Below are 17,892 nucleotides of genomic sequence, written 5' to 3'. Positions count from 1 at the left end.
TTTTATCTCGCATTACGTTTTTTAAATTATTATTATTATTTAGGGCTGTCAGGCGATTACAATATTGAATCGCATTTTTTCCAATGATAAATCTCAAAATGATTCAATCCATTTAAGCTGTTAATGTTACCCAATAAATGTTAATGTTTTAACATTAACAGTAAAAGGGTATACTTAAAAACTTCAAATAGGCCTAACTGGATGATAATGTCCATATAACAATTTCAGATGGAACACAACTTATATTGAGAGTTTAATTCACTCACCAACTATACTGCTATAAACATCCACAAAATTAGACTTGTTTTGGAATATAAAATACATTTAAGACATGTTGTCTCATAGCCTACTACGATATCCTGCTCCATAATATTTAAACCTCACTCAAACATACTTCAGATACTTAAGCAACCACAGATTGCTGGCTTGTGTATCGGAAAGTCAAGGAAACGGCTGCAGCCATCAAAAGCCCCCTTAGGCTGCCCGACCTGATTGAGACGGTGGGCAGAGCCGTTGGAGCACTGACTGTGAACTTACAGCAGAATAGGGAGTACAACAGGGATAAGTTCGCGGCTCAGCAAAGAAGGTTTGAGGATCTGGAGGCCTTCCTGAAGGGTGGACGTGAAAATTGAGTCGCATCTACTCGTCTAAACATCTACACCAATCTCATCTACTTTCGGCCCCGTAACCAGCTCAGGCCTTGGCCAAGGCCGTTGCTGGAAAACAACTCCCCTGGAGAGCGCTGAAGCGAGACTATCTTGCTCTTCCCTTCCCACTCCCCCACCATCATCTGTGGCTTGGTCTCTACCCGGGTCATGACCAAGGACGTCTCCTTGCCAACACTATCTGCATAGAGAGACTCGGACTGATTGTGGCCTAGGTCGAGGGCGCCAACCCAGACCTACTCACACACTAACTTTCACCTACTACAGATACCACCACCCCCCCACCCCCATCCAACGCCTTCGATTGCTTTTCCCTGGGTGGCTGGCGGGTCTGTGTCCAGCGCCTATTACGGTCGCAGGTCCAGATGCTGCTGGTCTACCCCACCGCCCTTTCCCATTGCAAGTGTTTGTAATGTTGTGTTGTTAATGTTTGTGGGCTTATGTGCTGAGGTTTTTGCCTGTTCCCATACTGTACTCCTCTAGGAGCATTGTATGGGGGTTGCCTTTTTCTCTCCTCCTCTCTCCTCGTGTTATGCTTTGCTGTAATCTTTCTGGTGGGCGCCTTTGATGGCTGCCTAGGTAGGCTCTCCTGCCAAATCAAATTCCGTGTCTGTGCAAACTTTCATGGCCAATAAACATCAATTCAAAAAGATTGACCTTAATATTGAACAATACAGTTTGTATTTTGTTGAACCCAGTCAGCTGCTTGCTTCATTTGCGAGTGTTGTCTGCCATATATTACCGGAGAGAAAGCTGCTGCTACCGCTAACGCTGCCGCTAGCTGTGTGCTTTGCTTACATGTGATAGTTTAGGCTGGAAGTACTCCGGTGATAACTAAACTCAGTGTGACAATCAGTAGGCCTACACACAGTTTGTCAACCGAGCCGTCTCGCAACTTTTTGAAATGGAACTTCCCATCCAATAGTCCTCTCTCCATCATTTAGCTACCGTCGGCGTCATGTGACGACAGGTGATTCCCATGGTCAAAAAGAAACCTACGTCAACGGCACAATTTTTTGGGGTCGCTTTAAAGTGATATTGCGTTAACTTTGACAGCCCTATTATTATTATTACTTTAAAAATCCCACTGGCTCTGAATACACATAGGCCTTCAGACAAGCCATCGGTCACAGGACGGGTGGGATGTTGATAGTAATGACTTGGGCTGGGAATCATCACGCTTCTCAACCAATGAGAGCATTTGGAGGGTGCTCCAGCGTGCACATGAACCAGAACAGAACTGGCGGGACAGAAAAATAAAGAAAGGTATCGAAGTCTTACATGGACATTTTAATTTTAAATCTCTTCCAGACGGCGGAGTTGATAGAACCAAAGTTATTTGTAACCATTGGAAGGTTGCATTTTTATCACTGGAGTCCTTCGAGTCTGAAGTATCACTTAAATGCAATACACACTGTTGATGCTAGCAAATCATCCACTCAAACAAACAGTGGAGGGAGGTTTCGGCAAACTGTTCGATGTAACGTGTGGAAGAAGTATAGATAAACAAAAGCAAGACAAGCTAACTAATACCATAGCTAAGTGGATAGCTACAAACTGCAGGCTGATTAGTGTTGTGGAAGATGTCAGTCTAAGGAATGTTATTACTCAACCGTTGAGATTTACAAGAAATATTTTATACAGCGTATAGGAAATACTGCTGTTAAAAAGCATCATTTGTTTAAAAGTTTTGCAAACCAGATGTTATGGCACTTGTTTCATATAGCAGTACTTTTAAAATAAAACTGTGCAATACACTACTTTTGAATTCATTATTGATTTTTGAATGTAATGCAATTAATTGCTGAAAATCATGCAATAAAAATGTATTGTTGCCCAGCACTAATATATATATATATATATATATATATATAACACATTTTAGTATTTAATATAATCCTAGTCAGTAATTCTCAATTCATATTCGAATTTAAGAACGCACATGCTCTTTCATGCTTCTAGTTTTTAGTTGCGTGAACTACAGTACTGTGCAAAAGTTAGACACAAGTAAACATTTAAAAGTAAAGCAAAAATGCTTTAAGAAATAACAAAATGAAAAGACCAAACATTGCCCTTCTATATTGCTGCATGGATAAATGACACTTCTTTCTTTCTTTTTCTTTTTTTGAGACAAGATTCAAGTAAAAAAATCTTGTGTGCTTTGAGTTCAATTGCCGTAAATGAACGTGGAAATGAATTGTTTCTAAGCAAAACTTTCCAAGCAGGGAATTGAAATCAATGCATAATTTGATTTTACCATTGTTCCTGTGTATTCATGGCAAATATGGTAATTCAGTTGTTTTTATTGTCTTATACTGCCTCTTTTGTTCAATATGTATTGCCTTTTGTATTTTGTCTTGAATTGCTTTAACCTAAACTCTTTCATCCCTCTCCTCATCTCCTCTTTTTCTGCAGTTTTTTTCAAGGACAGACCGGTTACTGAAGCACAAGCGGACTTGTGAAGAATCCATAAAGAAAGGTTTGGGTCCAATCAGGATGGAGCTGGGCGAAGGGGAATTGGGTCAGGGGAGCTACTCACTCACTCAGGGAAATGTACCCACTACTTCAGGACGAAAGAGGAGCAAGTCCAAAAACACAGAAGGAGGAGGTGAACGCAAGAGGAAGAAGGCAGCTGCCTCGGCTGCTGCTGCTTCAGCTGCTGCTACCTCTTCCTCTGTAGAGATGAACTGCAGCCTGGGGCTGTCGGACTATGGCATGGACCACCCCTCAGGTTCCGGCCCTGGGCCCAACATGCAGGGTCGCAGCCCCAAATTAGTCTTCAAGAAGGTGGGCCGCAAGGGCATAGACAAGACTCTCTTGTCCATGGAGGATGAAGCAGGGCCCTCCGCCTCACATCATGGGCAGAAGCTGCTGTCTCAGAAAGCCGTCTCGATTGACCATGTTGGCAGCTCAGTCCTCCTAGATGGCATGGGGCTCCTCCATGCCTCTGGCGGCGCCAAACAAGGCCCCGTTACCAGCAGCAACTACGATGATGCCATGCAATTTGTAAAGAAGCGTCGCTACCTCCATGCAGTCAATAATGACTACGGGGCCAACTCTCTCCATATGCCTCCCAGCAGCAGTGTCATCCAGGGTTCCCTTGAGCCTGAGCCTACTCTAACCATGCTGGATACTTCGCCTCTGGACATAAAGCATGACAAGTCAGGCATCCCTGACGAGGTGCTCCAGAGCCTTCTGGACCACTACACCCACAAGTCTGATGGGGCACATCATCACGACGTAACGTTTGACCTGTCTGATCACCCGCACCATGTGGACCTTCAGCCTGCTGCTCCTGTCACCCCTGAGCTGGAAGATGACTCGCCCAACGATGGTGACAAGGCAGTGGTGATGAGTGAGTACTCCAAGTTCCTGCTTCAGGCCCTGGAGCGCACCAGTCACAGCGGACCCTTCCCCACCCTGGGCCCCAGTGGGCCCTTCCCCACCCTGCTTTCAAGCAGCTCCAGCCCTACGGGACCCTTGTTCTCAGATAAGCATGTCTACACTACGTCCCCGCTTGAGTGTGGCTACCCACCAACTGTCTCCTCCCCGCTGCCCACATCCTCTTCATCATCCTCCTCCAAGTCACACTATGGGATGCTGGTAGGCTCTCCCTCCCAGCCAGGTTACCACCTCAGTAGCTTGGACCCCACCAGCCATCAGCAGCTCACCCCATCTCAGGAGCTGACAGAGCAGCTGGAGAAGCAGCCCTCCCCAGGGTACTCCCTCCCCAGCCAGGAGCTGACAGTTGCTAGAACCCACAAGGAGCAGCAGACCAAGGGCAGTGGAAGCAATGGAGGCACTAACGGTTCCAGCTACCCGCCAGCTCCCTCAGATCTGGACACGCCCAAGGAAACTGACCTGCGGGCAACCTACCAGATTGAGAACTTTGCCCAGGCCTTTGGCTCCCAGTTCAAGTCGGGTCGCCATACCCCTCTGAGTTATAGTTCAGACTCTGGGGCGGAGGTTGATCACCGAATACGGACTCCCGTGTCAGAATTCTCAGGGTTTACCAGTTTGTTAGCTGATGTCAGTGAGCCAGTCAGTACAGGATCAAAAACCCCAACAAGCCAAAGTTTCAGGTAAAAGTTTGACGAGGTGAACATTTGGGGTGTCATTTTGTTGTTTTACATGTCCACATAACTCACATAACTTTTGTTATTTTTGTCAATTTGTTTTAAACACTGCTATTACATGATGATACGAAACTCTACCAGGTAAGGTCTTCAAGATCTCAAATGCAATTTGTTTAATATTCTCTTTTTTAATCTGTATTTAGTCTCATTTTAAGTGTAGTTGAGTATGACCGTAAACGTAGATTTAAATGTAACTTAAAATTAGGGATAGTGTTAAACTTTCTAGATTTTAGTTTATTTCTGTGAACTTGTTTTACCAATCATCAAACTGTTGTAAAATAATGAATGATGTTGATAATTTCTGTAATAAAGTTTGTGGCAGGGAAATGCCCAGAATTCAAATGGCAAAAAGTATATATTGTCTGTTACAATAATAATTACTCAGGAAATAGGCAAAATTGTGTAATAAGGGGACTTTGTACTATGAGATGTAATTAGCACACTTTTTCGTGTACTTTGAGACTAGAAGCTTTGTTGTTGTTTTTATTCCTCAAAGAACAAAGACGTGTTACAGATATTCCTGTTCGGTAATGTTGGCAATGCTTTTTCTCAACGTGTAGCTGTGTAGAGATTACGGTACTCCTGTGTACATTTTACAATGTACACCCTTGTGATATTTGGGAAACTTGGATATTTATACACAACTAATGATGCATATAGGTCAGGCTTGAACCAAAAGAATGGGGATAAACCTGATTATCATTTGGTTTTTATATAATGTCCCGATATGAACCCTCAGTATGCCCACACCTGTGGCTTACAGAGGGTATATCTCATCATTGATGCAGATTAGCAAATAAAATGGACTTCCTCCTTGTAGGCTACTAGTTGTTGTCCCCCCACATTCAATATTTACTCCACTCCTAGTTCTCTTTTTGTCAATAGAATAAAACAAGCACTTTTTCCACAAATACAAGCAAAAATTGTTAAATTATGAATGCACCAACAGTGATTTTTATGAGGAGCAAACTGTGAACAAGGATTTGATAGGGTAATATTGGCCAATACTGTATCAGTTGTCTTAAACATGGGATCTATAGATATGATTCTGGACATTTTGAATTGTATTATTTTTATTCAAAATGTTTTTTTCTGGGGGGGGGTGGTGTACATTTTTTTTTTGGGGGGGGGGGGGGGGGCGTTGAATGCCACTTTTTTCTGTAAACAAACCAACTTGTAATTTATTATTTTGTTGCTACATCAGAGACAACAGTTATGTCATGTAATTTACTGGACCTTTTAATTATTTTGGGCCCACAGAAACAGGAATGATACAGAAAATATATTCCTTGATACAGACTTGAAGTTAAGTCTATGTGCAGAAATGCAATTCCTGATAAACTGCCAGGAAAAAAACTATGGCCTTCTTTGTCTTCCCCAGCTAAACTATTCTATCCCAGCAGCCAGGGTAGATATTTAGTTAAAGTTCATTACCAGTGTGCCCCCCAATTCTCCTGTCTGTGATCAGAGACTGACTGACCACTTCACCCTAAAGACACACAATGCTTTTGAGAGGGAGAGGGGTGGAAGGAAACAAGATCGGATTTACCTAAATATACCTCATATCACTTTGAAGCGTAAAGAAGCAGGGACACACGTTTCATTTATGTAGTGGTAATATTTGTAGTATAGGTTAAACATATTGTATCATCATGTAACACTGCTTGTGTTTACAATTATAGAGAGCAATTGACTAATTGAAATGCAAATGTATTGTCTTATTCATTATCTGTAAAGCATTCACACCAAGCAGTGTTGCATTCTAGATGCCTCATAGAACTTTTGTTTCTCATGTTATATCCCTTATTTTTTTTACTTGCCATAATGTGTTTTGATATGATCTGTAGAAGGATATTGTTTACAACAATGTACAAAAAACACTAATGTGTGTTAATTTTTGTGTTTCTTCTGATATGCATGATATGAAGATTTTGTATGGCTTTTTTCTGATTGTTACTGCAACACCAAATTTTGTAACAGATGCCACCCCACTGTGATTTGTTTTTGACCCTTGTGATAAGATGTCCAGGGCTGTATCTGTTATTGAATTTCGAAACAAATTAGAGAAGCCAATAAAACATTTGTTAAAAAAATACCTTCCAGACTTGTGTGTAATTGTCTGTCAGGTTGTTCATTGTCCCTGTGCTTTAAAGTCAGACACGAGTGGGGTGCAGAACAATATATTTAAGCAGGTTAGTCATACTGTATAGTGTTTTCCAATCCTCTGGTTTAGCATCAAGGTTTTGAATATCAGGGATTCTATGATGTAACTAAAATGTTCATGTGTTTTTAGCTTCTCTCTAGCTTCAACTCCATTCTGCCTAATTTATATATCCAGTCACATAACCACCACTCGTCTGTAGGTGGAGAATCTCCCCTGTTGAAAACATTAAACCGTTTGGCTTGTGCTCAAATGGTTGATCACAATAGCTGGAGAGGAAGACCCGATGACTGCAATTATCAGTTTCTCTAAAATATTGATTTATTTTAAATGACCAAGTTGTATTATTTTGTTGCTTCTTTCAGTCACATTTGTTAGTTTCTTTAGGATTGTATTGTTTCACAGATTTTATAAATTATGTATGAAACGCCAAATTTGAATGTAAATTCCTGTCATCAAGTCATCACTTCTGAGGCCTTTATCACAAAGCAATTTCAACCGACCCAGGATATATTTGTTAGCTGGCTTCACGAAGCCTAACAACCACAATCACACCAAGAGGTGTCATGACGGGGATAGCAACTAATGATGCCTTCAAAAAAATTCTGACTGGGAAGTTACTGAGAATTTTGATACTTGAGTTTATGAGTTGGCTGACCTTTCAACTTTCAACATGAAAGAGGACAGGTTCAGAAATGGAAGGTACCCCCTAGCTACACATCTCTCTAATAATGCCAGAAATATGTGTGTGTAGTGTGTGTGTGTATATCTGTAATTTGAATGGGATTTTAGGGCAGTACGTTTCCCATGGTTAACTGAAAAAACAGGAACTCTGCAAAGTTCATGTTTTGCTGGTGTCCTTTTTATAATCCAACGGAGTGCAGTGCTGTGATTGACATTGTTTGGATAAGCATTGCAATAGCGAGACACAGTGGCCACATTATTATATGTATTGATCAGTGAATTGAATGTTTTGTGAATTCACAAAACTGATTGATACAGATTGTGTCAACTTTATATTGTCTTGCTATAGTTAACTAGCCATCATTTCATCCATAAAATGAGCAGTGCTGACTGACAACGCTGGCACGATAGCTTTTTTCAAAGGGTTTTCATAAAGGGTTTATGGCTGACATCAGGTGTGATGTTGATGGAGTGGCCTAACTGGAAGGAGAGAGTGGATGCCCGAGAGCCCGCAATAGCTAATTGGGTGAAGAATAAGAAGACCAAGGAGACGAGCTAAGAACATCACACACATCCCCGTCGTATTAATGGAGAGGTAGTGGAGCGCGTGTCTGGCCTAGTATTCCTTGGCGTCCGCATCTGACAATATTACCTGATCCCTGAAATCCTCCACCCTGACCAAGAAGACAACAGCATCTTGACTTCCTGCGGAGCCTCAAGAAAGCCTACCTGTGTTCTGGGATGCTTGTGAACTTCTACCGCTGTACAACTCGGAACCTTCTTACAAACTGCATCTCAGTATGGTATGGTAATTGCACTACAGCAGACAAAATAGCAATCCAGCGGGTGGTAAAGACTTCCCAACAGATCATCGGCACCACAAACATCCAGGACACTTGCCACAAACGCTGCATAGGCAGAGAAAAAAAGCATTATCAAGGACTCATCACACCCAAACCACAGTCTCTGTACCCTCCTGCCATCAGGCAGGTGCTGCAGAAGTATCTGCTTCTATTTCATATAAAGTACCAGTCAAAAGTTGGGACACATTTTTCCATGTGTCCCAACTTTTGACTGGTACTGTACACACAAACACACACACACACCTACAGATACACACAAATATACACATACAGAAACATACACACACACAGATACACACAAAAAGATACACGTACACAAGCAAAACACAAGTTGGACTTGTCGGATGCCCAAACCTGGACTAGCTACACCAACTCCAAGCAAACATCCGACAGGTGCGTTGAGGTATCCATTGCTGTTGACACGGTGGTTACTTATGAATACTTTAAGTTTTGATTGCCACTACAGAATAATCTAATCTAATACAATAATAAATATATTATTCTTATATTTGTATTCCCAGGCAATCTCTTACATTGACAACAATACAATTTACACTGTCTGTCCAGTTTTCATGGGAATACTTTACATTTTGAGGGACAGTTTTGAGTTACGCAATGATCAGAAGGTGCTACACGTGGTGACATACTTGTAGCGATTGACTGTGTTTAAACTAGTGGTAGCCATAGATTAAATGTTTCAATATAGTTTAATCTCGCTGTAATATTGGCGTTAATCTAGATGAATCTAGATTAAAATGGCTCATTTGAATTCCGCCGAAGGCGTTCAGAATATGTGTGCTACCCAAATAATGACTAAAAGTAAGTCTTTGAGAACTGGTTTCTCAAGCCAGGTGGCGCATTAGACCAGGGGCTCGTCTACTGTTTCCAAAATGCATCACAAACTGCTTGAGAAAGCTGTTCTACTATGATAATTGGTGATGAAAATAAATTATGTTCAATAAGATGTACTTGTGTTTATTAACTGTTTATTAGATTAGTTCGCTTGGCTGATAGAGCTGTGCTGACGGGCTTGCCTCGGTTGCACTCAAACATAGCAGTTTGACAACGACTCTTCCCCTGCGCTACATCAGTGCTTGGCCCGGCATATTCCGCATTAGCTAAGGGATGCTCTGCGTTTAGGTGATATTTGAGACTGGAAGAACTCCTACAGTAAATTAATTCCGCATAGCACAAGGTGTAAACAACCTTAGTCTTGTCAAGGTTTCCATTAGGAAGCTTCTTAAAAATACATGTTCCCTGAAGCAAACCAGCTGCATCCATGTTAGCACGTCACGTTTGATGTGATAATTTCATACACAAGGCATACACACAGGCAGTGTTTCCAGGTCCGCGGTTTTCCCGCGGAATTGGACAACTTTTGAAGTGTTGCCGCGGGTTGATTTTTTTGTCCGCTGGTTCGGGTAGACCTATTTTGCATGCAAATTACATTAATGTTTTTAAATAAAAAAAAATATTTTAAATGAAATAATTTATTTATGCCCAAATCCTACCAAACTGACTCCAGATCAGCACATACACACATGGACATGGGGCACGCACACATGCACACACGCACTGTGCGTGTGCACATGTGCCTAATGCTCTCAGTCTCCTGAGAAAATCTCCTTAAAACTGGTTTTAATGCTGGCATACTAAACATTTGGTGTTACTTTGTAGATATTACAATAGATTTGGCAATGAAAGCAATGCTGTTGGACTTTAAAAGCAGTGTATATGGTTTGGCAGGGGCATATTTTGAGTTCTGATATTGGGCTGGTTTTATTGGCCATTGGGCTGGTTTTGATTGGCCATTGGGCTGGTTTTGTCACACAGACCTGGCAACCCTGCACACAGGTTCAAAGACTCGTTCTCGCCCCTACAGTGCCATTCGGCTAGGTATACATCTGCGCTAAAATATCAAGGTAAAAGTCCTCATAGCTTACTTTTACATTTATGCATTTAGCAGACGCTTTTATCCAAAGCGACTTCCAAGAGAGAGCTTTACTAAAGAGCATAGGTCACTGATCATAACAACGAGGTAGCCCCAAACATTGCAAGCAGCCAAAACATGAAGCATTTATTGTATTGAAATAACGTGAAACTTATGACGTTATTTCAATAGTTCGTATTATCCGGTGTGCAGAGAAGGGATCATTGAGGAACATGGCTCATTTACAATACTTGGTTAAGTTTTACTTCATGCTTGGGCTGAGACATGGCGAAATTCTGCTTTTATTGAGCACGGTGGAGGATATTACTTTAAGTATGCGTACATTAAGAATAATTTTAAAATGCATGGGGCTGTACAGAAGGAAGAATGAGTCTCTGGAGGTAGCATAATTTCTTAATGATCAACTGGAGGGGCACAGGAGGCTTAATGGATACAAGCTACACCATCTAAACTGCATCCAAGCTGGGTATGTTGTGACGCAAAGTAAAGTGAGGCATTTGTTAAAGTTTTTAGACCCCCGTGGTGTTGAGCAAAGACGGAGAAACGGAGAAACAGCCAGATTCTGCATTATTGATTACCTATTTTCAAACTTTCATTTAATGAAACTCTTCAACAACTCAAAATCCTATTTTCAGGAGTGCATTATACTACCTAAAGTTATATTATACCAACTTTGATATCTTCATCAAATACAGCTTCCTCTTGATAGTCTAACATGTCATGACTGAGTATCTCACATCTTCTAATTTTACTTTGCCCATTTGGGAAGAAAAGGTCTTTAGCATACTGTAATATGTCATCTTTTTTGGATTCCTTGGGTACATTGAGGCTCCTTGTTCCCCCTCCTCTGCGTCTTCTTACTTGTTTACCTTCATGAATCCATCCCAACTCAACTTTTCTGGTCTTCTTTTCAGCCCATCTGTTTTTTTTAAGCAGAAGCCTCATGGTCAGATTTCCTATCATCATTCTCACAGATACCCATACTTTTCTTTAGTTTTTCAAACAGTGAATGTTTTTGTGATTGTTTTACACTTGGACCTTTTTTTTCCAAACAGAAGCGTTTTGCTGCTATTCGATCGCCATATGCAGGGATGTAGCCAGCCAGAGTCTCATCGTCCATACAGTCAATGATCGACGCATTAATCTGTGGACACATACAATATTATTACAACTCAAGACAAAACTGGAAAGACCTGGGACACCCTCCCCCACCACACTATGTACACGCTCATGCACACACACTGAAAGGAAAGACACCATGTAAGGTGGTGTTCTGGCAGGGTTTGGCTGCCCTTAATAACTGTAGGCCTACTGGAGTATTGAGTTTTAATCTGCGCACTTTTAACTCCTTTGGATTATTATTGTTATGTATCCGCGATGCAAAGCGCATCAGTCCAGGACTCCCAATAGTCAAGTGTGGGAACATCAAATGCCGACCAACACTACGCAGCTGATCCAACGTATTAACATAGCCTATAAGCTTGATGCGTGACCTTAATGATAATTCTCAATGAGCCGGCGCCTAGAAAATTAAAGTGTAGCCAGTGTTGTATTGTAACGAAGTAGAAATACTTTGTTACTGTACTTAAGTCGAGAAATACATAAATAAATGTACACATAAATAAATAAATACATAAATGAATATAGACAGAAATAAATTACGTAGAAAATAAAAGACTATAGTAAATTAATTGTAAAATTATTTCTATGTATGCAATATATTTATTGATAGATTTGTTTGTGTCTGTATTTATTTCTGTTTGTATTTATTTCAGTGTACATTTATTTCTGTATTTCTTCATCCTTAAGCTAATTAGGGGGCGGGATCAGGGCGGGATCAGGGCAGGACGTTCAGCCAAGCATTATGCCATAGCAAGACCAGATAGATTATAGACGTAAAGTCACAGTAAACATGTCTAGACGGGTATTGGAGCTACTAAAGGCAGCTGATTAAACTATTGAGATTTGGTAGATAGACTCGATGATATGTGGATATTTTGAAGTGTAGCCTACTTATCGCGTACACGGCAACCACAAATTCAGATGCTCTAGCTAGCAACGATCTGTCAGACGGGTTAAACTAAGGAACTCGTATAAATGAGTAAGACGTAGCTTTAATAATTTTAATCCACTGTTGTAACATTAGATAAGCAGGTAGCCGGTAAACTTCCCTAGCAGGTTAGCATGGTTATACTGTAATACTCTGCAGTTTGACCGACACAATTTAGTCATAGTTTATGGAGTGCTTTTGTAATGGTGTGTTTTGCATTTTTGTCCTTATCAACAGCAAGTCCATCAGGCAAATCAACCGCCACATAGATGCAACTAGAGTTGTACTCCAACTTAAGAATCTCTTCATACCCTTCATGTGTTGTCATTAAATGTAGGCTAACTTACAAACAAGTAGTTTGTTCTGCATCTTCATTTAATCTTGCCCTACTTTTTCTTTTTTATTGAATCATCAATAACTGACAGCACACAAGGTTATTATGACCAAGTAAAGATAGAAATAGGAAACTGTTTAATAACATTTTATGCATGTGTAGTGCACAATTGAACCTCAAGGACTTGGTTGTGAAAGGCTACAGTACAACTACATGATAGTCAACATGACTATTCAAATATGTAGGGTGAATACTGGTAAAGTGGGACAATGGGTAAAGTGGGACAGTTAAGCTTTATAATTGTTATATTTACATGTATATGTTTCCGTTAATAAAAATCAACACTAAGCTCTTCCTTAGCAAGTATGTGATAAGAAAATATAGATTGTCTGGCTATGACATCACTTCCGGGGTGTGTGGCTTACCATATTCAACAACCTTGCAGTGATCGCGATGGTAAGTAAAAATACATAGCATTCTGAGGTAAATAATGTTAAGGTTATAAAAATAAAAAAAGTTATGGATTGTTTGTAATTGTTACATATTTTGTTATGGGATGTAATGGTGAATATAAAAAAATATAAAAAATATATTAATCATCTACTTTTTATAAAAATGCGATTTTGACACTGCCAGTCAGCCAATTGTGTATTGTTAAACTGGGACACGGTATTACTGGCAAACTGGAACATTCAAATGTAGTTCCCTTTTTATATACCCCTCATCAATTTAGTTAGTTAGCTAGATGCTAAATGAGTAAATGTAGATATTTCAACCAAGATTGATTCAACTGACTATATCGAGCTAATTACTAATATGCTAATATACGAATTAGCATAAGACACGCTAGTTAGCATAATTAATTAGCCAACTTTAGATTGAATAATATCAATGATGATAATAATCATGTATTTCAGAATCCAATGACAGAACAGAGGTCAGGGAGGAAGGGGAGGAAAGCAAAGAAGAATAGGCCAGGCCAGAAGCCGGGGCAAAAGTTGAATCAATGGAGTGAGGATCGGATGAAGGGTGCGATAATGGAGTATAGGGAGCAGGTGGAGGCAGGGCAGGCTCCACAACTTCGCATGATTGCACGTGCATGGAACGTGTCAAAAAACACTCTACAGCGGAGGGTCAAGAATAACTTACAAGGCTACAAACATGCTTCGGGTCACAAACCAGTCTTACCTTATGAGAGTGAGGCAGAGTTGGTTAGGCTGATTAAGACCCTTTCCAAGAGAGGTTTCCCACTTAGGAGAAAGGAGATCCAGTCGCTTGCCTACCAGTACGCCGAGGCAAACAACTTGCCTGGATTTTTTTTAAAAGAGAAGAGGGCTGGGCAGTACTGGTTCGAAAACTTTTTGCGCCGAAATCCTGACCTCAGCCAAAGGAAACCTGAGGCCCTCTCTGCTGCAAGAGCAGCAGGGATTAACCCCATAACAATAGATAAATGGTTCCATCAATATCAAGATCTCCTTACTGAGTTGGGAATCAAGGATGTGCCTTCCCACATTTGGAATTGTGATGAGACAGGACTGCAGGACCATTTTCTGTCAGCTAATGTGATTTCAGAGGTGGGGAGTGTCTGCTACGAGGTCACGTCAGGCGAAAAGGGGGAGACGACAACAGCTTAGGCAAGCTTTAATGCTGCAGGGGACTACGGCCCTCTTTTGATCATCTTCAAAGCCAAGTGGCTAAAAGCAGAGTGGCTTTATAATGTTACCCCCAACACAGTGGTGAAGGTGTCTGATAACGGGTGGATAACAACAGACCTGTTTTTGGATTGGGGGAAGCAGTTTGTGGACATGCTCCCTAAGGATGACCTCAGACCACATGTGTTGCTGCTTGACGGCCACACCAGCCATGTATACAACATAGAATTCCTGAGGCTCATGCAGTGACATAGGGTACATCTGGTTTGCTATCCTTCCCACACCACCCACTGTCTGCAACCAGCAGACAAGTCCCTCTTTAAATCCCTTAAACACCATTGGAATGAGGAGGGACGGAGCTTCATGCGGCTAACAGGAGGGAGAAAGCTCCTTAAGGCAGAGTTTTTTTCCATGTTTGGGAGGGCATGGAGGAGGGCAGCCACAGTCCAGACTGCCCAAGCTGGCTTCAGGGGGACTGGAATGTTCCCAGTAAATCCAATGGCCATACATCCCAATGTGTATGAGCCAAGTTTGACCACCGAAAGGGCACTGGAGCCTGAAGGAAGAGCACAGGATGAACAACTGGAGTTGCCAGAGATGTGTCATGGGATTGGGGCAGAAGTATCTGTAGATACCACAAACATAGGCCAAGGAGAGGTGTCTTTCGCCACACTAATTCCCATTCCAAAGAGAGAAAGAGGCCAGACGAGAAAGAGGTCCAAACCACCCTCTTACCACCTAACCAGTGATGAACATTTCTCATACATTGCCTACAAAAAAACAAACCAAGACAACACAAAAAACAAAAACAAACAAACTAAAAAGAAAGATGGAGGGTACAAGCTCAGATGACCAGGGAATTTGCAGCATTTGCAAAGCCAAATTTGCTGATAAAAATGATCCCAAGAAGACAGAAGATTGGATCATGTGCATCGTTTGTGAGGATTGGTTCCATGAGACGTGTGGCGAGGAGAATGGCATCATTGAAGATGGGGAGGCATTCACTTGTGCTGGCTGTTTAGACGCGTAGACTAACCTACTATACAAAAAGACGAAATTTAATTTAACCTGTGTGAAATGAGTTAGCCTATAAGATGAAATGTTTGTGAAGGTTCCTATGTTTTTATATTAAATAAAATATTTAACTAAATAAAATATTGTGGGCAGGCGAGGGGGTGAAACTGCTGTCTGTTAAAAAAGGGATGTTAATATTGTTATATTGTTGTTTATATTGTTGTACTGTCATTAGGCCTACACTTTAATAAGAATTGAATGTGTTTGAGTTGTGTCCCAGTTTGCCAATAAAGGTGTCCCAGTTTGACAGTACCGCCTGGAAAAATGTGGTTTGGAGTCAATGTGTGTGAGGAAGAGTCATCCATCTTGTGTTTAATGTTTCTTTCATTTTTATTCTGTATAGTATAGTACCACTCTTACGCTATTTAAAATGGTATCATTTGAGGGGCTTAGACATTTGGATCATTATAATAAAATGTTCAGAAGGTAAATTATCAGAAAGTGTCCCACTTTACCAGTATTCACCCTACACGTTATTTTAGGCTCTGCTATGAAAAAAGTGTAAAGGGTGACACAATAAAGGTAACGCTTTTGTCTACACTGCGCTGTCTTGGTCTTGCACCTAGCATCTTGGATTACATAATGGTTGGGAGTGATGCGTGGGGATGTATCGCATGCTCCAAATAGGGAGTCGTGATGTAGGCTACAGCTTCCCAGCTGATAATGAGAGGAGAAAGAGGTGGTTTGCAGGAGTCAACAGGAGCAAACTCAATATAACTCAATAACAACCACAATTAAAAGCATAGTAATGACAAAAATAATGTGGTTTAAATATAAGACAGCCCACTCCATCACATTTTCCCTCAACCATAAATCTCTCATCCAGTTGTCCCTCTTCCAGCTCTCTCTCATCCAGTGGTCTCCCATACAGCGCTCCTTCAACTAGTGGTCTCCCATCCAGCGCTCCTTCGTCCAGTGGTCTGACATCCACCTCCAAAGCACTGGGCCTCCTTTTCAGCTCACATCAACCTCAGTAGTAATGCCAGACTGCAAGGGCCATAGACATTTACATTTATTCATTTAGCAGACGCTTTTATCCAAAGCGACTTCCAAGAGAGAGCTTTACAAAGTGCATAGGTCACTGATAATAACAACAAGATAGCCCCAAAGCATTGCAGGTAGCCAAAAACAGAATTACACATTGTGAACAACCAACAAATAAGTGCTTAAGGGAAGAAAACATAAGAGCATGTAGTTAAGCTAATTACAATTACACAACATGAATCTCTAAGTGCAAATGTACCTGTAGGAAAGCAATAAAAATAGGATTAAATATAATACAACAGTTTAAATCAGCTACCGCTAACCAACAAGAGCAACAGTCTAAGCAAGAGTCATTGTGATCCTTGAGGAAACTAGCGTTGGGTTCAGCAAACCATTCCTAAGTACCGTTGTACTCCCAGAACAAGTGCGTCTTGAGCCTTCTCTTGAAGGTGGAGAGACAGTCTGTGTCTCTGATGGCAGGAGAAGCTTAGTGTTAGCTTAGTGTTCTCCAGGCAGGAGAAGAGCTTGTGTTGGGACCGGGCGGTCTTGAGCGGTGGGACCACCAGGCAGTTGTCTGAAGAAGACCGTAGGTGGCGGGTGGGGGTGTAAGGCTGCAGGAGAGACTTGATGTAGTCGGGCGCAGTCCCGTTCACTGCTCGGAAGGTCAGTACCAGGGTCTTGAATCTGATGCGGGCCGTTATGGGTAGCCAGTGGAGGGAGATGAGGAGTGGGGTAACTTGGGAGCATCTGGGTAGATTGTAGACCAGGCGGGCCGCTGCGATCTGAATCCTCTGAAGAGGGCGGCGTAGACACACACACACACATAAACAGACAGTAAGCTGTAATGATAATCACATGATGGACTGAATGTTACAATGGTCTCTAACTCATAGTTTGCTTAGTAAACATTCACTTTGTGAATAGATTAACCATGTTGTACTCTGTTCTTTGATGGTTCCTTGATACTGTATGATATCATCCAATTTCTTACTGTACCAGACTCCCAGACCACAGTTATGGATTAATAATTAAATACAGCTTTCCTCTCACACAAACTTGTTTGTAGGCATTAGTTTCTCAATAAATATAAATAGTGCACTAGTAAATTAGCTAGCTACACTTAACATTACATAAACAGGTCATCACTCACTTCGTTGCACATTGTTTTTGCTACGTTCTAGCTTCTACATTTCTAGCTACAGGGCTCTCAAGTGTCACGCATTGAGAGTGACAGTCACTCATTTTGGTCTTTAGTCACGCCCTCCCGCCACACATTGTATTTCTCACACAGTTTTTTTTTTTATAACATATTTATTATTTACGCAGCGGCCCGCCACC

At 41.3% G+C, this 17,892-nt stretch overlaps 1 protein-coding gene across 2 annotated transcripts in view; it reads left to right on the top strand.

The window, feature by feature from the left end:
- znf281b (zinc finger protein 281b) overlaps window positions 1-5,895 on the top strand; it is a 50,049-nt gene extending 44,154 nt beyond the window's left edge. For both annotated transcript variants that reach the window (XM_047032309.1, XM_047032310.1), the window contains exon 7: window positions 3,081-5,895. In XM_047032309.1, coding sequence (XP_046888265.1) covers window positions 3,081-4,751 — 1,671 coding nt within the window. In that variant the 3' untranslated portion in view covers window positions 4,752-5,895. The remainder of the gene's footprint in view (window positions 1-3,080) is intronic.
- The last annotated feature ends 11,997 nt before the right edge of the window (window positions 5,896-17,892 follow it).

This window comes from Hypomesus transpacificus, chromosome 13 (genome assembly GCF_021917145.1).
Source record: "Hypomesus transpacificus isolate Combined female chromosome 13, fHypTra1, whole genome shotgun sequence".
Lineage (NCBI taxonomy): Eukaryota > Metazoa > Chordata > Actinopteri > Osmeriformes > Osmeridae > Hypomesus > Hypomesus transpacificus.
Note: the sequence above shows the minus strand (reverse complement) of the source record. Positions and strands in the feature narration are given on the sequence as shown.